Raw genomic sequence first — 20,425 nt, 5'->3', positions numbered from 1 at the left:
GAGGCGCTGCCAAGCCCCGAGCACGGCCCGGGTGAGGCACGGCCGGCCGCGGCCTCTGGGCGAGGGGCAGCCCCGCGCTTCGGCCCCCCGCCAGGGCCGGGCAGGGCAGGGCCGAGTCGGGCAGGGCCCGCCGCGGGCTCACCCCGGGCAGGCGGCAGCCCGGACCCTTTTCCCTGAAACACCTCCCGGGCCCAGGCAACCGCCGCGCCTGGCAACGGAGCTGCAGGGCCGGGCCGGCCGGCTGAGGCGGAGGATGAAGCAGGTAGAGGCGCCGGCGGGCGGTGCGGGGCGGGGGGCGGTGGCGCGGCTCTCCCGGTCCCTCCCCGCTGACGGGCTCCCCGCCGCAGGCGCTGGTGGACGACACCGAGGATGTGTCCCTCGACTTCGGGAGCGAGGAGGAGCTGGCGCTGCGGAAAGCAAAGATCAGGTAACGGCGCGGGCAGCGGAGCGGGCCCGGGCCCGGCCCCGGCCCCGCCTGAGGTAACGGGGCCTGGGCAGCCCCTGCTGCTCCAGCTGGACTGAAATACAAGAAACTCCATTCCAACACCGAATTCACATTTTTTACAGGGAGGGTGGTCAAGCGCTGGAACGGGCTGCCCGGGGAGGCTGGGGGCCTCCGTGCGGGGGACGCGCAGGGCTGGGGAGCCAGCTCCGGCTGCCCGGGCTGGAGCAGGCGAGGCCCGCGGCCCTGCCAGCCGCACCGCCGCCAGCCCGGCTGCTCGGCGTCGTCCTGCCATGGGAAACAGAAATTTTACATACCCAAAGCCAACATACCACCAAAAAATCCCCCAGCCGAACAGTATTTTTGTCAGAGCTGGAGAAGTGGCGAGAGCTCTCATCTTCAGCAAAACAAGTTGTGCAGCAGAGTGCTCTGGCATTGCATTGCACACCCAGCTGAAGAGAAACAGCAAGTTATTTTCAATAAAACTGTCATGTTTTCCTACCTACAGGATGTGATAATATGTGGAATGTGGTATATCTTATCCTTGTAGCTGTTACCTAAGAAAACCCAACCCATTGATCCACCTCATCTGCCAGCTGTTAGTTACCAGAGGTGTCACTCTGCAGCTCTGTCCACCCCGAGGTCCCAAGCGACAGAGCTGCAGTGAGTTGTTCCATCAGTGGCTTTTGAAGAATCTCCAGTCAAAGACTGTCAAGGGAAAAGTTGTATGTCAAAAGCAATTATACATATGCATGCACTCGTCAATAATAATGATGTATATAATCAGCTTTGATTTATATTGCCTTCTTCCCTTCCACCTTGCCCCGGTTTACTCAGGTCCATTACAATGTTAATATTTCTTGTAGGCGTAAACAAAGAAAAGCCTAACACAAATGTTATCTGAGATGTGCAAACAAGCAATCACATAGCTTTACAATACAATTACTCTGTTTTACTAGTGTCTGGTGAAGCATTTCCACCCTTCCAGTGCATCGGACTTTGCAACTATATGATGAGTCAGCCATGACACAAGATTAACATTCCCCGAGTTGCTTTGTTTCTGTGCTTTAGCAGCAGCACACATTTTAAATGAAGGTTTATATTTTGGTGCAGTCCTGGAGAACATAGCCTAAAGGATTAAACTAAACTAGGAAACACAGTTTAGGAGTGTGTCTTGAGCATGCGACCCACGGATTCAGTCTATGTGACCAGACTAGAGGTAGCATGAAGTGAAACCACCCTGAAATGTTTGTAGGAGGTTCAGAGCAGCAGTTACTTTACCCTAGAGAACTGTTCCTACTGGTTCACGCTACCCCATAATACAGACAGGCAAAGTATCAGTAAAACATACTATTAATTGATCCACTTTGTGTAGATACTTATTTCACTAGAGACTGCTCTTCTTTCTTGCCCTCATTGTGGCAATACTAAAAAATAATCTCACACTGAAAAATCTTCTGCTATAGAATACAGAAATGAAACTCCTTACATTGTTCACACAGAAGTTCGTTTTTATATTTCTGAAGAATCTTGTGCAAACAAGCCTGGAACACACCCATTTGCTGCAAAATGTTGTTGTCTTGTTAGGGGGCATAATGACATGTTCCAATCATTTGTCCTTAACTTTATCCCAATTTCACATATCTTTAACTTGGTTAGAATTTGCATAAGCTATGAAAAGTTATGCTTTCATGATTCTCCAAGGTATATGCAAGTGCTCCTTAAAAGCAAAATGTATGTGGATAGTGATTTAGTTAGTGGCTACTTTCATAAGAAGGTTAGGAAAAAGATAACTTACACCATCTTTGCAGTATCAGAACATTTGATCTGGAACAGTTAGGAGCATATGATCACGTCTGTTTCAAATCAGCCAGGTAACACATGATGATCAAGCCAGAGAGCCTGTTTGTTCAAAATTTGCCTAGATATATTTGAAGTACCAGACAGAGGTATGAAAACCAGCATGTAGAGTGCTGCCATGGCACTTCTGAGCAGGTACTGAGAATGATTCTCCTGTGGTTCAGTGGTATACCTTAGGGTTGACCCAATTTGATTCCTTAATATGGGATGCAACTGAATTCATAACAGTTCGTTCCTATCCTAATGGGCATCATGCTTGCAAACTGAATGGAGGTTATTGTAACAAGATAAATGGTAATCGTTTAGCCTCAAGGCTCCAGTTCTACACTGTATGGGTGTTTAGATGCAACGGGATAACAAAGTCCAAGCAAGTGGGTTGCTATGCTTTCAGGAGCAAATGTATGCCAGGCAGAGCCAGTGCAGAGTTTTGGTTACCTTTATCCTTTATTGGATTTGAATGCAAAAAAAAGAATAGTTGTCATGTTTTAAAGCCTATACTGTCTTCCATTAATACAAGAAATCATGTTAGTTTATACAATGATTTCTTAACGCCATCATATTTCTGGAAATTAGCCTTTTAAAAAAATGTATAAAGTACAACTGAATTCAATATAAATGCATTCACTTAAGAAAAGCTATGAAGTTTTTTGTTTCAAAAAGAATGCAGATGGTTTAACTTCAGGCTTTAAAAGACAATTTTATCTATCTGGGATTACCTCCTTATTAAAAATTCTGTTTGTATATGATAGGAGCTATGAGTTTCCTCTGATGGCTGTGCACTAAGAAAAAACATTTGTTCTGTTAAGTGAGGAAGCAAACAGTTTATTTACTGGATTCCGTTAGTTTAAGGATTATTTTTGTTTTAAAACATACATAGGTGGACATTTTCTGAGATTAAGAGAGTTGTCTAAAGAATGAGGTGCAAGTTTTGATATATCTCCGTATTCCTCCCCTAGGACAAGATCCTGCAGGTCTGTTGTCTTTGGCTTGGCTAGCCATATCTTTGTGAGAGGACTGATATTCGTAGTCTCAATAAAGTGTTTAGCGCTGTAACAAATGTGAGCCTCTTGCTCATGTAGTGTTTTTTTAATAAACACCCTTCAAATTTTGATATTGGAACAGATTCAGCATCCAAACAGTAGTTCATCATCTGACTTCCAAAGTGAAACACTACTTCTCCAAAGTTACTTTCACATTTGAAGCACTGATATACTTACAAAAGATCGGTCCACCCTGATGCACTTTAGGGTGGTGATCTATGAATAGCTTGTATTGACACAAGATACCACTTATGTATTGAACTCTTATGCCTTCTTGAACAAGATCAAGACTTGAAGTAGCAAGACACTATCTGTTTTTGACAGTTCACAATATTTCCCCCGCTTCACCCACCCACCTGTCTGCTTATGGCAGAAAAGGTCCTTTCGCTTAAAATGTCACATGTTTAGTTTTAAGTCAGAGGAAGTTTTTGGGAAGTTTGAGGTTAGCATGGGCATGATCAGGAGTAAATACAAACCAGAGCTGTGCGTCATTCTTGCTTCTCCAGTCATGTGTGTGTAGTACTATAAGCACAATATTGCCATTATAGAATAGATAATTACTAAAACAGTTAAACAGCTATAGAATAATCATATTACAGTAAAGATACAATGTATAGACAATTATAATTGTTTATTATAAACTTAAATTGTAATTAGATTAAATCATAATAGTTATTATATTTATATGTTTCATCTTATTATATACAATAGTAGAATGACAAATTTAATAGTTGAAAGTTAATTATGACCTAGGCCATACTACTGTTAATTGTTTACAGAGGTAGAGGAGCTTAATGAGACAATCGCTGACTTAAAAAAAAAAATCTTATTCAGAAAACAAGTTTTATTCACTCAGCTTCAAGGGAAGAAGTTACTTAAATGCAATAGCCTCTAGTTAATTGTCACTTTAAACTAATTAACACAAACACAACTGTACAGAATAAGTTTTTGTACTTGGCATATTACCCTGAAAGTTGTACCGTGTTCCTTACAGCATTCTCCAAACCCCCTGTTTTACTGTACAGGCCAATATTCCATGCCATATAGTTACTTCTTCCACTGAAATTCCCCTTTATTTTGTTAGGGATAAAATTTTGTTTGATGAGCAAAGCGCAAATATCTAGTGGAATTAATGAACATTCATTCATAAGAACTGTTAAATTCCCAAATTGTACTCCCTCTGTAAAAGGAAGAGTTTGGTTTCAGACATTACATATGAAGGTTCATTTTGTCTTATACCCAACAGCTATTTTTTTTTTCATTTTTATTTTTTTCATTTCAGAGTTCCTGTTCTTGTTTTCAAAACAGTTCTGAAAAGCATAAGATCTGTCTCAATTCTTTTGTGCCTTGCAATGCTGATTTATTTCATAAAACACTGACGATTTTAGGGTACAGTGTTGAACACAACCACTAAATTCCTTTATGCAGTACCAAAGAAACTGGTGAAAGAGACTAGATTTTGTTCTATCTTTGGGGAAGTTTTGACAAGAACACCACATTCCTTCTTTTAGCTTTAGATTGAACGTTGGCTATTGGAAATACTATCGCTTTGATAATGGATATATACATCAACATATGAAATAATAGCAGCTACAAACCAAAATACCATTATAGACTAGAAATAGCTGTGTTATAATACATTAGCAAATACTGTAACATTCCTTCTCATCCCGTAACTTCTTAAGTGCTCTGTGTTTTTTTTTCTAGGCACCCACTGGCCACCTTTTTCCACCTGTTTTTCCGAGTGAGTGCTATTATTACCTACTTGTTCTGTGACTGGTTCAGCAACAGCTTTGTTGCCTGTTTTGTCACTATTCTCCTCCTTCTATCCTTTGACTTTTGGTCAGTTAAGGTAAGATGACCCTGAATAGTAATTACCTTTGAAAGTATTTTGTGTGCTATTAAATAAAACAAAAAAGGAAATATATATACTGACAAAAGTGACAAAAATATTGTGATCTGTTGATTTATTAAATGTCTAGCCCACTTTAATTAAGACATTTACATATCTTAGTTACTATCACTGTTTATCACCATGTTCTCTATGGCTGATGGAAGCTACTAATATGGTGAGAAAATTGCCTTGCCATAGGTAGATTTCTTTGTATGCTTTCCCCCTTAAAAAAAAAAGAAATAAAGTAATACTGGCTTTCAATAATGGATGCCAAAGGATGTCCAAAGCTGCAATACTGTGCCCAGACCCAGGATGCAGGAGCTGCAGCAGGCTCCAGGGAGCCCAGCTACAGCACTGGTGCCCTAATCACGTGCAGGCAGGTGGGTCAGGCCCGCCCAGAATCCCAGGGACTCCACATGTGGAACAAGGCTTTTGTTGTGTAGAAGCGAAGCATTGATCCATCTCCAGTATACTGAAAACTTCCAGTATTCATCCAGGTGCAGAAATATTTTCTTACTTTGTTTGCTTGGTTCTGTGCAGCTTACTTGCTTAGAATTAATTTTCCATTTCTCCAGTGTGTTTTTGTTCGCATTTCTCCCTTCTGTTTATTGGGGGCTTCTCCAACTAACAGACTTAGCAAAGATACATCCTATATTTTCTTACCTAAATCAATGTTATTGTGCTAATTATCATATTAGAAGAGGAGAACAATTTGTGGTAACTCATCCATCCTTAATGACTGTTGTACTCAAGCTGGCACAGCGTTTAGAACTAATTTTAGTACTTGATGAAAGAATATGATTTTCAGACATGCTTGTCTTTTTTTTTAACATTAGTCTGACAAGTGAATTATGCAACTGATTAATGCAAATAATTGTTTCTGTCACTAGAACGTGACAGGAAGACTCTTAGTTGGTTTGCGTTGGTGGAACCAGATTGATGAAGATGGAAAAAGCCACTGGGTGTTTGAAGCAAAAAGGGTAAGTATGTTAATAAAAGCACACACAGGACAAACAGAATCCATAGTATCAGCTTTACAAGCTTTCCTAAGTCAAATAAAGTAACAAATAGAGCACCTTTGCAACAGTTACTTTTTATCCAGCTTCTATAGAAGATAATGTAAGTATTCAGTTGCAAGCACACTGGATTGTCACATTCAGAACAAAACTGGTCTCGCAACATTGTCATCATATGCATCAGCAGAATAAGTATTTATAGCATGGTACTATCAGTATGAAACATTTCTGGTAGTTCTATTTTATTTTCTAGTGAGAACATCTTGTAATAAACACATCTTCCCATAGTTATTCCCAACGCAGAATCCTCTTCAGGAAAGATCTATGTTGAAAGCAATGCTGAATAGTTCCAATTCAGTATTTTAAAAAGAATGTTATAGAATCATTGAATGGTTTGGGTTGGAAAGGACCTTAAAGATCTTCTAGTTCCAACCCCCCTGCCACGGTCAGGGACACCTTCCACTAGACCAGGTTGCTCAAAGCCCCATCCAACCTGGCCTTGAACACAATTCCAGGGATGGGGCATCCACAACGTCTCTGGGCAACCTGTTCCAGTGCCTCACTACCCTCATAGTGAAGAATTTCTTCCTTGTATCTAATCTAAATCTACCCTCTTTCAATTTAAAGCCATTACCCCTTGTCCTATCACCACATGCCCTTGTAAAAAGTCCCTCTCAGCTTTCTTGCAGGCCCCCTTCAGGTACTGGAAGGCTGCTACAAGGTCTCCCCAGAACCTTCTCTTCTCCAGGCTGAACAACCCCAACTCTCTCAGCCTGTCTTCATAGGAAAGGTGCTCCAGCCCTCTGATCATTTTCGTGGCTCTCCTCTGGAACCATAGTCATGAAATATGGTGGGGAATAGAACTGGATCACAGAGCATTCTGATACTGCAAGTGCTCCCCCAAACACCCTGAGCAAAAAAGCTATAAAATGGCACTTGGCATCACGGCAGAGTCAAGACTGCAGGTTTTTGCTTTCGCTTGCTAACATTCTCTCCACAGCCCCATTCAGGCAAGAGCCTGGCAGAACAACACTTCGAGCGCTGCTCACTGGGACATTCCTTTCAAGCAAACCCAGCTGTGCAGACGGCCTGGCTGCTGAGCCAAGTGTAAAATACTCCGAGCGTGCGGGCCTGGAGTGCCCTCTAGCCGCCCTGCGGCCGTGTGCAGTGAGAATGCGGCCGAGCAGGAGCACAGCCGGCAGAGTGGGGCTGCACACCGTTAAGAGAATAACAGGTGTTAACGTTCTTCCTGTAATCTGAGTGAAACCTAAAGAGAGAACATAGGCAAGCCTGCATGAAAGCAAAGAAACTAGAAGACCTTCAGAGTTTCTTAGTTCCGTCAAGTCGAGACAGTAAGCAAGAGCTTTCTTAGCACTTAAAAGCAATGACATCCATAAAATGGCCTCCTGACCTCAAAATTATGGTAAAACGAGCAAGCCTAGTTCACCTATTACAGTTTGTTAATTCTAGTCTAGAAGTACTCATCTGTATGGGCTAAAGTCTTCCAGAAATTCTGGCAAATGGTAGCTTGATTAATGTGAAAATCATGGTACCGCAAGAAGGAACATACAGTTAGAGTGGATTTTATTTTTGTCATGGCTTATCTGTGAGAAATACTTTCAGGTAAGGTCCTGGAACACATGCGATTCTCTTACTTTCCAGAATCAGACATTCCCTGCCTCATTTGCCAGTCCTCTGGCAACTTTTTAAGATCCCTTCCTTTATGGGTGAATTTGCTTAGAAATATTCCAATTCACTCACCAACAATGACCAGCTAATTCCTGGTGTGCTGCTGCTGCCACAGAGGTTCACTCTCGAAATCCTATCTTCTGCTGAGGTTTGCTGTAAGAAAAGTAATTCTTCCACTTAGATTCCAAACATCACAAATCCCCTCTCCTTTCTTTGGGATGGCTGCAGCCTTTTGTAATCTTGCTCATCAAGTTAAATAGGTCTTTTAGGTGCAGTGTTCTCAGGTGTACTGACTTTTTTTCTCCTAAATAGTTAGTGCTAATGAAATGTCACTGCTGGGTAATTTGTCAGTAATTTGGGATACAGGTGATTAAACCCTTTTATTGACTCTGTAACTATGAAGGCATAGAACATAATTTTCTGGACCTCTGCAACATCACTTGTTTAGACAGTACATGAAAAAATTAAAGACACCTTGTAATTATCGCATCTTGCAGGTTTTCTTAAGCAAGATAGAGTAACTTAACCATATTTACAAGTTGGATGCCATTGTCTGCCTCATGATGGATGGATGGATGGATGAGTCTTATTTTTACATGGAGAATTCAAGATGCTGAAGATGAACTGAAAGTTTTTTCAGTCTTCAGAGTGGAAGAGTCCACAGGGTTTTCTTTTCCACTTGTGAAGCTTGTATTTCAGAAGCTAGCACTAGTGCTGGTTGAGTGGTCTGAGGTTTGGAGTGAGATTTTGAGTTCTGTTCTAGGAAAGATCAGAACCTTCTGAACAACTCTCTTTAGTTTCTCTTAAGTGTTAACAATGAGCCTTTCAGTGTAGATAGACACACATGACTTGTGCTGACCTGAAGAAAGCTTCAACCAGGCCTTTTTGCAGCCTGCTTTGAGGTTTTTTGCTCTCCCTGAAGAACACAAATAGAGCACCCCGAATAATGATGCCTCTTTCAGAGAGATGCCAGCAGTTGCTATAGTGTCCAACACTAGTATTACAGAAGAGGCATTTTCGAAGCCACAGTTTTTAATTTATGGAATATCAGTGGACTTCATAAGCAAAATTAAAGTATTAGTTTACATAATAGAAAACTAAGCTTCAGACAAGACTTAAATTAAGCTACGATACTGCATGTTTTTAGGAAAATGTATGGAAATGAGCACTGTTACGCAAATTCCATTGTCTGAACTGGAACCAACTGATAAATCCTATGGGGGATCTTTAAAGTTTTCTTTTAGCACCTGCAACAGCTCATTGCAATTTCCACATTAGATACTATAGCTTTTCAGATACTGGACTGATTTTTTCTCCCATACTTTTGATTTGTGAACAGGGCACAGGTCATGAATCTACACTGCAGGCAGTGAAGTACTCACACTAAAGTTCTGCTTGTAACACTATCTTCTGTTGTACGCTTCTGTAAGGCCTTGGTAAAGTCTGAATCTAATTTCAAAGTTAAGTTAGTATTTCTGAAGTTTAAAAGCAATTATCAGTGTAACAGAACTTTGATTTTAAAATACTACTAATCTGCAATGTTAGTGGGAGCTATCATTGACAAAAGGAATAATTATCTCATTTAAATGTGAACAGAGACCAGAACATTTTGAAAAGAAAATGCTGTCATGTATAGTAGGGCAGCAGGCAGAAAACTACTTCTCTTCTTATTCAATCTTCCTCCCACATATAATAAGTGAAATTTAGGTACCGAAGTAATTTTGTCCATTCCTCCTCCCCTGCTGATTTGTTATTTACTGTGGATTTTGTCTTTGTGACTAGTAGTTTCAATAATTTTCCTTCTAGGTGCCTACAATAGCTGCCTCAACTGAAGCTGAAGCTCGAATCTTCTGGCTTGGTCTCATTATCTGTCCAGTTATTTGGACAGTATTTTTCTTTAGCACCTTGTTCTCCCTGAAGCTGAAATGGCTGGTAAGTCTGGCGGTACTGAAAGACCTACGGCTGACAGACAATGTTAGTACAGGGAAAACCCAGATCTGTTAGTTTTGTAACAGTCTTTGAACCAAATCTTCCAACAGTACAAAAATTCCTCTAATAGCTTCAACAAATCAGAGGAGTTTTCTGCAGTCAAGCCCTGCACTCTGGAATGGATTAGTAATTTTTAGCCCCATTTCTACTAGGTTATCAGATGTCAACTCCTTCATCCCACTTGAGAACCTTAAGTGGTTGGCAAAACTACGGACTTCTTTTTAACTGTAGTGACTTACTTTTCCCCAACTTATTTCCGTCAAAGGAAACTAATAGGGGAGGACAAAAAAAGGAACCAGTGATGCTGTTTTTCAGGTTTTCACATATCCTTGGGACCTGAATGTTACTTGCTCTTAAAAGTAAGGATTTTAGATCTCTGGTATCATTCCCTTTTGAAAGAACCAGTATCATAGTGCATAAAACCTTGATAAATTGAGCTATAAATATGTATTTTATAATTACTATATTTATAAGCCAACTAATCTACAAACAGAAGAAAAACATTACACATTTTTCTAAATACAAGAGGAAATTTACCCCATATATTGCATTATGTTAAGAAATTTTTGTCTATGAAATCTTCATGTTTTCCCATGGAAACATTAAGTGCTTGGATAATCACCACAGAATTTATTTTGTCAAGTTCTTAGGCATCCTAAGTAAAATTTCTTAATTCAGTTTGAAAAGATAAAATGTGTCTTGGACATGTGCAGCTACATAACCAGTAACAGCCAAGAATGAAAAAGGAAATTCAGCTATGGGTATGAATCAATTGCAAATCGTTAACTGCTTTCTAGTGCCCAAAATGGCATAGCTAAAGAAGCGATAGTTAAAATTAAACCAGCAGTCTTTCTCCATGGCTCCACCTTTATTTTTGAAAACTGGAGATTGTTTGCTAAACTCAGAGCTGTTGGAGAAGGAACCCTAATTAGCACTGGAGGCAGGTTGCTCAGGTGCTTGTAAAAGGCAAGTTACACAAATGAAAATACGATAGCTTCCAGGAAACTGTTTCTGAGGCTAAGAAAAACATTTTTCTAAGTTATTTCCTTAGTCAATCAGACGGGTTCTGCCTGCTGCTAAGCCTATAGTACCACAAAAGGTTCTAATTATTTTCACTGCCTGTTAATGCTAGATATTGATTCATATCTATCGATGCTCTTTGTTAACAGCATCTGTAAGTTACCGGATCTTATTTGTATATAATAAGGCGTTTGTCAACTAAACAAGCCTGCAGGTTTGCTATGTATCTGGATGCAAAACTTTTAGATACAAATCAGGCTTAAAAAAAGTGAAATGATTATGGAATCAGTTGAATAGGTCCTTTTTTGAATAGGTGCTTTTAGGAAAGTAATGAAGTCTTTCAAGATACAGAATGACAAAAAAAATTTCTATCGGTGTTTTGATAAAAAGAGAGGCGTTTTGTAGAAAGGAACTATTGTGTTTAAGTTTGACATGATTGGATCTTTTTGAAGGTCATTTATTATTGGAAGAAATATCCCTCTCTTATAGCATGAATATACATACATATCTAAATAGTATGTATACATACATACACACATGTATGCATATATATTCTACACATACAATCTATATATAGCAGTGCATTTGTCCCAGCTGAACTTCTCTTTGTCCACAGGCTCTTGTGATAGCTGGGATCTCCCTTCAGACTGCTAATTTATATGGCTACATCCACTGCAAGTTAGGGGGACAAAAAAGCATCAGCAGAGTAACTTCAAGGTTTTTTGTCACAGCAGATGCTCCCAAGAGTAAGTACTGAGCTGGTCTCTCAGCTATAGCCCAGGAGGGATCACATCCTGACCTGCCTCATGCTGTTGGGTTTGGCTCTTCCCAGGTCTCGGCTCCTAAAATAACTCCTGGCAGGGCTACTGTGATTCTCTCTCGTGGAACGCGCTCGGAGGGGCCGTGCCCCACGTCACTTGGCTCTGTGTGCTGAAGCCTGCTGAAGCGTCGCAGCCGAGCTGCTCCCAAGCCCCATGCAGAATGTCCTCCAAGTCCCTCCCTGGAGGGATGCCTGCTGAGGCACCGTAATGCCTCTGCCCAGGCACGGCTGGGAGAGCGACCTTCAGCCCTCAGGCTTCCACCAGGCTCTTCCCTGCTTTTTATGAAAGATTCCGACATACGAGGTTATGCTAACCCCCAGGCTTCCCGTGTTCGTTCTACAGGTCAGACAAGGAGAATTTCAGAAGACTGCATTGAAGAACATAGGAAGACAGGCACTAGATAATCAAGTAAGGAAGAACTACAAGGACAAGCAGTAAAAATACTCATTTACGAAAGCTGTTCTTCATATGAAGATATTTAAGAAAAGCTCTTCTAGAATTATGCCTGCATGAAATAATAAGGATTTTATGTCATTTGTGTTTGAGTCTCTAGATTCTGAAAGGTTTAGAGCCTTTGTTACTTACTTAATAGTATCATCAAAAAGCAGTTTGTATAGGCACAAAAACAATGCTTAGGGTTTATTCAGAGCACACTACTTTAAGAAAAAAAATCTGTCAACTAACCTGAAACTGTTGGGTAATCCTAACCAAGATTAGAATGTAATCAAAAGACGATGCTCAGTTGTTTAATTTTGGAACTACAATAAACAAAAATCAAACTGCCTTTCCCTCTTGTACACAATACTGATTTCTCACAGCTTTGATTCCTCAAGAAAAAGAGGAATTACATCACAAAGGGCCTCTTAGTTATTAAAGATAACAAATGTTTATTTTTTAGTCTTTAGGCTTAGGGTCGAGTAGAAGAAAGAACAAAAGTCATGTAGCATGTTCACACAGTACTTGTGTGAGGCAGCCAGTTGTGTATAAATAGTTCAAATATCTTATTTTGATACCTGTAATAAAATATTGTACTTGTACTATAATTAACTTGCCTAAACTCTAGTAGGTTTTTATTTTAAAACTGATGCCAACTGTAAAAAAAGGAGACAATACTACACTGAACTTCACTCTTTTCACTGAAAGGAAAGCTACTTAAATGATGTTATTCAGTAAGAGAGTGGGCATTACAGTTCGTCCTGGCGCAGAAGGCAGGACAAAGCTACTACATGTGCATAGTAGATACACCAGACACAACGCCCCCATGTCAGGGAAGCGTATTTCATATTCAACTTTCTAATAAAATCTTGTGTACGCATGTTCTCAAACACCAACTTCACATTCAGGTTGTGAGTACTGTGACACCGGATGCAGACTGCGCCTATGTAACGCAGACAAAGACTCAGTTTTATAGATTTCCAGCAAGCTTTGAGACCACCTGGGAACTACAAGAATCTTGTACGGAAAAAAACTAAGGCAAGAACATTTATATTAAGAATTTATTTGCAATATACAAAAAGAATACATTCCTTCTATTAAATCAAGGCATAAGTTACTTTTCTATAATTAAACATGAACTACATTTTTATTCCATTCATAGATTAGATAATCTTTTCTTCTTGAAAATGGTGTTGATCACAGTATTCCTGAATTCCTGCAAAGACAGGGAAAAAGTAATACAAATAATATTTCAGTTGCACATCGGGAGTGAGTTACTGCTGCATCACTCAGTCCCCTACTGGGACAAATATCACAAGTTGGGCCTTTATCACAGTGAAAATGGCTTTAGGAATTTCCCAGCTCTTCGTATTTTTAAACTGCTCATTATCAGCTCTTTAGGTAGTTTCTGTATGCTTTTTTTTGTGCAATTACAGTTAGAAGTGGAGGCAATAATTAGCCACCAATATCATCTCAGCTGTGGTGAACAGCCCTCGACAGGCTTGCTTGAGAATCTTGGAACCTTTCTGTGAGGGCAAGTACACACACCTCTTCTGAGAATTAATGATTGAAGCCAAACATTGAGACCAGTTACTAAATACAATTTCGTTACTGCTTTAAAAGCCTGTCATAACTGACGCCCAGAAGAAGTGGACATAGTCTTTGCATCTGTTACTTTCATAATTGCTATCCATGTCTACTGTTTTTTTTATTTGTGGCAGAAAAACATAATTCTGTTTAGCACCTTTATGTATTGCAGAAGCGCTCGGAAGTGAGAGGAGTCATTTGCACAGTGATTTTCAGACTTACTTTGAATGATATTCCTGTAAGAGGTTGTAGCTGGAGACTCGGGTGCTTCAGATAAGAAAGATTGGCCTTTGTCACAACTTTTCCCTTGAAAGACAGGGAAAAACGTGAAAACAAAGCAACGGGAAAAGATGAACTTTTCTTTATTTTACCCTTTATCCCACTACCCTTCCAAAGAGCCATTCGCATCTATTCCTTTTAAGAAGCCCTTATGTCAGCAATATAACTAGAAGTACAGCTCACGGTTTTACAAAGGAGTGCTATTAGCAGAAACCTTCAGTCATTATTTTGGAAGGACTGACCTGTTCCTTGATGTCATTAAATCAGGAATTAATTGCTAATACCTAGTGGGTAAGGAACCAAGCCATCTCACTATCCACCGCATAATCTGGGTGGTGCCAGTAACAGTGAAGTTAAAGCACTAGTTTTAATGCTTCATGTCTACAAGATACTACTCTTCATAGTGGTTATGATTTCATTCAGTCTGCACTTCCAGGTGATTACACACCTGGAAGAGAAAGACATGTTGTACTTCGGATGTGATTATACAGCTGCAAAGATGCATAACCTAATCTTAATCAAGACTAAGTTTCAGGCTAAGGAAATTATCCTAGCACTTTCCTCTTTTCACACCATGCAATGTCGCAGTTCCAGCAACTTTTGATTCAAAAAATGTTCTATCTAAAAGTGGATATTTACCTAAGAGACAAAACATTTAATATTCTAATTTATCAGTGTCCAAGTCAGGGTTCTCCAGTAATAACATCAGTATAGGAGGAAAAAATTGTTTTAAACGTAGTGCAATACAGTAACTTTACCTATTTGAGGATCTAGAGGCACTTTACCCAGGAGGGAAACATTTAAGTTCTGGCACATCTTCTCTGCACCTCCAGTAGTCGGGGGAAAGATCTGAGATTCGTTCTGGGACAACATGAAAATTAGAGTTAAAATATTGCAATTTTGAGAACAAGGCATTTTTGGAGCAATGTTTTATATACAAACAACGTCAAGATAAAAAATGCTGTAAGATACAGATAGCCTTACCTTACACTTTGGACATATAAAGCCACTCATATTTTCCACAACGCCTATGATTGGCACTTTCACTTTATGGCAGAAGTTGATCTCCTTCCGAACATCCTGAAGCGATACTTCCTACAAATGTTGGGAAACACTGCTATTTTGACTGTAATGTTTTGATGCTGAACCCATTAAGTTACTGTTGTAACTTAGAGCTATTGTAAAGAGAGGTCATAATGCATTATTACTCTCTCTTTGTATTTTGAAGAACGTAAAGCTGCATTATGTGCTCCACCAACAATTCTATGAGTAGCAATAGAACAAGTACAACAGTTCCAGCCTGCTGAATGTGGTTCTGTTTTGAAATCTGACTAGACTCTAGTAAAGATTCAGCCATATTTATGTTTTATCTTAATATATTAATCTTTTATCTTTAGTTCTTTAAATGTAACTTTTTCACATTTTCAGTTTACAGAAAGACCCTTGGCATTCTCAGTAGAGCAGGCAAGGACAAGAATCACCAGGCTTACGCTTGTTCTCTCTTTTCAAATTAAATTTCAAACAGTTTATCATCCTCTCAGACTTTTCGCATATATGCTTGCCCTCATTCAGTTCTCCTGTTCCCTTCCCCTTCCCTCACCATCTATCTGGTATCGCCCTCAACAGTTCACTTCCTTTAGATTTTATTCTTTCAGCTGTGTGGAAATACCAGGTTCCTTTCCAAACCAGGCTTTAAAACCTTCATTTGAATTTGACGTATTTTGAGTTTCAGCTCTCCAGGGGCTGATTTTTCTTTTAAAAATGCACATCACAAAGTTACCGACTGGAGGCAACAGGCTACTTCACGTGGTGTCAAACAGTGCACCTCTTATCACTTAAAAACTAAACTTCTCACTGACTTCTGAACATTAAGCTATTGGTGAGTAAATTACAAATTTGCAACGATGTGAACTCTAGTCTCGCAGAAAGAAGTGAAATACCGCATTTCCCTTCACCACACTGATCATGACAGCTTTTGATTGTGAACTGCTCAGTGGTTTAATGACCACTTGGATCCCCTACGCCACTGAGACACCCATCTAACTCGTAAACCAGCCAGCTGTAGGCACAAACCAAGAAAGTCAACTCCCGTAGATTCTGTACCATCATTTCCCTGAAGTTAAATAGAGACTCTAAACCAAGGATCGGCTTTAACTGCCACGATGCTTCTATCAGTGGAAATTAAGTTCTCATACCTGAGGGGTAGTGATTATAACAGCACCATCGATGTGTGCTGCACTGAGATACTGCACGATAGATAAGTGTTCATCTGATGTTCCTGGAGGCGTATCTACAATCAGGTAGTCGATTTCACCCCAGTCCACGTCACGAAGAAATTGTTTGATCAACCCTAAAAGAAAGGATAAGAATGTGGAAGAGGGGAAAAAAAATCTCCACGTACTTCAAATTTTATAGTCTAGGTATGCAGATTCTTCTAACTTATCAATTTAAGTACAGAAATGCTTATTTTACCAAGGTTTTAAAAAAAAAACCCAAAAATAAACCAATACAGCATTTGACCTTCTAAATTGACCAAATGAGTATGTTCAACTAAAGAAAACAAGGAACCATTCACTCATTTTTTCCTATAGCTCACTATACTATATTTACGTTATTAATTAAACAAGCTTATGACACAACCTTTCAAGTACATAAATTGTTGAAAACACTTGATACACACCATTTTTTTTTGGTCCTCTCCAGATGACAGCATCATCAGGACTACTAAGCAAGAACCCCACGGACATGACACCCAGGTTTTCCTCAACGTACTGAAAGAGAAGTAGAGAAATGCAGTAGAGTATACAGAGCAGTAAGGAAAGAGTAAAGAAACCAACTCTAAACCCAGATTTTACAGAAAAAGCAGTTTGGCGGGGGGGCGGGAGACATTAAGAAATAAAGGCAGAGAACCTTATGCTTCTCTTTTATCAAAGGGCATTGAAAACAACAATTTTTGTGCAATGCTCACCAACTACATTCACGGACTGAAAAAAATCTAGTTTTAGGAAGATTTACAGTGGTTTACGGAGTCACTGGAGACAGCATAAGGATAAAAGCAGCTTTCCCTCTCAGCATCAAGCTGTCTTTTTTTAACAGCATACACACTAAAGGTGACCTTTAGACAACCAACACTCCTGCAAAACCTTCCCTGCATTTTCTAAAGATTAATGAGGGGTTTTTTGGGTGTAAGATACCTTTTGTCTGTCATGGAAAAGGTGACATACTGTAGAGCTGCATGATAACCAAAACCAATGAAATCAGATAACTTATATTTATTGCTCGCAGTACAGTAGGAAAGTCAGTGAACAAGAGATACTTAAAATAATGAAACTATTTTAGAAATGTAGTGTTACTATGATTAACAAAAGAAGTTTAACACTCTGATCTATATAGCCTATATCCAGCCTCTTCTATAGAATCTGGATATTTACACCATGAGAAAAAGAATTAACAGAAGTATCCCCTGCTCCTCCCTCACTCGTTTTTCACTTTAGGAGACCATGCCCAACCCAAACAAACCCAACAAACTTTCTGAAAGAATTGCACTAACTTACCACTGGAGACCACCCAGATCCACTCTGATGAACCTGAAAATTGAAGTGATACACAAAGTTACATTAGAAATAAATACAGACGTTACATAAAACACAAACGCAAGTCACAACTGGGTAAACAGACATCCTGCCTAAAGGTACAATACTGCTTTATTGGAGCAGCTGAGTTAAAAACTGCAGAAGGGCCAGATCTCCATTAAAAGTGAATAATAACTGTTCTACACTTTTACAAGAAAGTTACCCATGACTTTAAACATTTATATAAAATATTCTAGGGCTGATAAAGAGCATCATGCTAACATTACTTAAGTTTTAAGAAATCATGAATATGTGGCCGATATGCAGCAAATGTTGGTTTGCAGAACTGGTCATCCTGAAAGCAGGCAACTCTTTTACATACTAAATTATGCTGAACTTCTCCATCTCACCTTCTTTATTTCCCTACCCATTACCACACACGTCTCCCAATAAGCTGTCCTTTTAGAAGCTTTAAGTCTACAAAACCCTAAAATGTTAATGAAACATTGAGTAGAAATCCTTTGAACAACACATTCGGGCATTCACTTACCTGTTCTCCTTCTAGACCCATCATTTTTGGGATTGATGGCCCACAGATATCTATGTCCAGCAGAGCAACCTGGAAAACAAACCAACCAACCCACCCCACTGGACACAAGCTCGCACGGTTCTGCCTCCAAAGCCTAAACACGCAACGAAAACACTGTTGCGCACTTAATACAGGAAATAAGTTCAAACCCTTAACGAGAAGGGGAACACGATCAGCGCAGTCATACCGCTGCTGGGCCATCCCAGCCGTGCCGCAGGGCAGGAGCCCGGGGGCACTGCCCGCCTGTGCTCGCCCCTGCCGGCGCCTCCCGCCCGCGGCTCCGGGACCCTCCGCCTCCCGGCTTCAAACCTCAGCGGCCAGCCGCCCCGCCCGGCGCGGCGCGGCGCAGCCCACCTGCTTGGCCTCGTCCGCCGCCAGCCCGTGAGCCAGGAGGGCGCTGAAGGTGCTCTTCCCCACGCCGCCCTTCCCGGAGAGCACCAGGACCGTGTGCTTCACCGAGCGCAGCCGCCCCCGCAGCTCCGCCGCCTCCGCTGCGGGGCGACACGGCGGCGGTCAGCCGCGGCCTGGCCACGCCCCCAGAGCCCCGCCGCCGCGCGAGCCACGCCCCTGCGTGAGCCCCGCTCCCCATGCGAGCCCCGCCCCCCGCGCCTCAGGGCCTCTCTCACCCGGGTCCGGGGCGGCGGCGCCGGCAGCGCAGAGCCTCTGGTTGGGGCATCCCTGGCAGGCGGCGGCCCTGCCCGCTTGGGCGCTGCTGGTCCCTGGGCAGTCTGCAACAGACACCGAGAGCTGCAGCACGAGTGCCGCTGCCGGCCGCGACCCGCCCGTTCCCGCCGCGCCCCTCACCCTCCGGCCGCGGCCCCTCCGCCGCCTCAGCCATGGCCCCCGCTGCTGCGTCACCTCCGCCGGGCGCGAAAGAGGCGGGGCTAGGAAAGAGAGCCGCTGCCGCGCGCGCATGCGCCGGCGGTACCCGCTGCCGGCAGGGGGCGCTCTGCGGCGGGGGCCGAGGCGGTGCGCGGGGCCGGCTGTAGCAGGGCCGGGGCCGGGGCCGGGGCGGTGCGGTGCGGGGGGCCGGCTGCAGGCCGGGGCCGGGGTCGGGGCCGGGCCGGGGCGGTGCGGTGCGGTGCGGGGGGCCGGCTGCAGGCCGGGGCCGGGGCCGGGGCGGTGCGCGGGGCCGGCTGCAGGCCGGGCCGGGGCCGCTTCCCGGCGGCGGAGGGGAGCGGTGCGGGGGAAGAGCCGCCGAGCACGCGGCTCTACTAACACCCGCTTGACTGTCCGTCCCCGGGGAGGAGAGGAGAGCGGAGGGTGGCTGTGGTCCGTCAGGCATGCAGCCGGGCGGGCTCTGCTCGCCCGGGCAGCCCTGCTGCGAGCTGTCGGCACCCACCGACCTTCGCAGCCGGCCTACACCGGAGAGACCAGCACAGGCTTCTGGCGGACGAGCTCAGTGGGATTCCCTGTTGACAGCTGCGCGTTTTTAAAGCTGCATTGAACTTTCTCCAGTAGAACGGCATTAGGTAGGAGCGATTGACAGTCGTGCCACAGAACCCTTCCCGTGCCCGAAGCTCGCTGTCAGTCAGGGGATCCGCGTGTCCTGCGAGCCAACGCCTGCGGGTTGTGCCGTTCACCCAGGTCAGCCCCGAGACGGAGACGTGCTCAAATAGTTGAGTCAGCTTACAGCACAGTATTGTACAACTGTCAAGGAACGCATTACAGATTAATACACTTTACTTTTGTGTTTCAGAAGTTTTACATGTAGGAGATTATGTATCATTTCAGTAAAATCACGCCATTGCTACATTTCATAGCAATTTTGAATATATTAATTTCTGTATGTTGCTGGTAGACAATTTCTATTAATTTAATGGGTACGTTCATTTGGAACTTAATCTGCCTTATCTTGGCCAATCAACTTCTGAGCAATCAGATAGCCACTGTATTTTGTACATAAAAATTAATGAAATAAATTAATAACAAATTAATTTTCCAAACCAAGGAAGTGTGCACCAGCCTGTGATGTAATCTGCACCTTATTATTGGCCACCTTATCCCACTCACTGCTCCCTCTCTGTCTCTCCCATGGCTGTTCCCAAGCATGGCCTCGTCCTCTCTTCCATTTGTAACATCACAGCCGAAGAACTGTATTACAGATTGCAACCATCGGTGACTATTCCTTGTACTGCTCATCACCCCAGCACAAACTGACAGTACACCTGACTAAAAGCTGTGTGTGTCAA

General features: G+C 42.3%; 2 protein-coding genes across 4 annotated transcripts; one reads left to right on the top strand and one right to left on the bottom strand.

Moving 5' to 3' along the window:
- Positions 1–200: 200 nt before the first annotated feature.
- Positions 201–12,824, top strand: TVP23A (trans-golgi network vesicle protein 23 homolog A). Its single transcript, XM_075164956.1, is given in 7 exon segments — positions 201–306; positions 308–427; positions 5,050–5,194; positions 6,127–6,216; positions 9,748–9,873; positions 11,567–11,696; positions 12,114–12,824. Coding segments are annotated over 7 exon segments (726 nt in total). The 5' UTR covers positions 201–253; the 3' UTR covers positions 12,176–12,824.
- Positions 12,825–13,253: 429 nt separating this feature from the next.
- On the bottom strand, positions 13,254–19,099 carry NUBP1 (NUBP iron-sulfur cluster assembly factor 1, cytosolic). 3 transcript variants are annotated; one of them, XM_075164953.1, is made up of 11 exons: positions 19,038–19,099; positions 18,860–18,961; positions 18,588–18,724; positions 18,195–18,263; positions 17,627–17,659; positions 16,753–16,843; positions 16,268–16,422; positions 15,057–15,167; positions 14,831–14,933; positions 14,016–14,099; positions 13,254–13,422 (listed from the first exon to the last, which is right to left on the bottom strand). In XM_075164953.1, the coding sequence occupies exons 1-11, from the start codon at positions 19,069–19,071 to the stop codon at positions 13,370–13,372; spliced, it is 972 nt and encodes a 323-aa protein (XP_075021054.1). In that variant the 5' UTR covers positions 19,072–19,099; the 3' UTR covers positions 13,254–13,369. The 3 variants fall into 3 exon arrangements, with proteins under 3 accessions (XP_075021054.1, XP_075021055.1, XP_075021056.1); XM_075164954.1 differs by lacking the exon at positions 18,195–18,263; XM_075164955.1 differs by lacking the exons at positions 13,254–13,422; positions 14,016–14,099 and adding an exon at positions 14,437–14,520.
- Positions 19,100–20,425: the final 1,326 nt, after the last annotated feature.

The sequence above is a fragment of the Calonectris borealis genome, chromosome 16 (assembly GCF_964195595.1).
Source record: "Calonectris borealis chromosome 16, bCalBor7.hap1.2, whole genome shotgun sequence".
Lineage (NCBI taxonomy): Eukaryota > Metazoa > Chordata > Aves > Procellariiformes > Procellariidae > Calonectris > Calonectris borealis.
The sequence above is the reverse complement of the archived record's forward strand: the minus strand, read 5'-3'. Positions and strand labels throughout refer to the sequence as shown.

Bases quoted from the DNA above. Each gene is read 5' to 3' on its own strand.
- NUBP1 (XM_075164953.1), bottom strand. From the start codon at position 19,071: ATGGCTGAGGCGGCGGAGGGGCCGCGGCCGGAGG. The intron at 18,725-18,859 runs GTGAGAGAGGCC...GTCGCCCCGCAG, and splicing joins CGCCGCCGCCCCGGACCCGG to CGGAGGCGGCGGAGCTGCGG. The intron at 16,844-17,626 runs GTAAGTTAGTGC...CTTCTCTTTCAG, and splicing joins GATCTGGGTGGTCTCCAGTG to TACGTTGAGGAAAACCTGGG.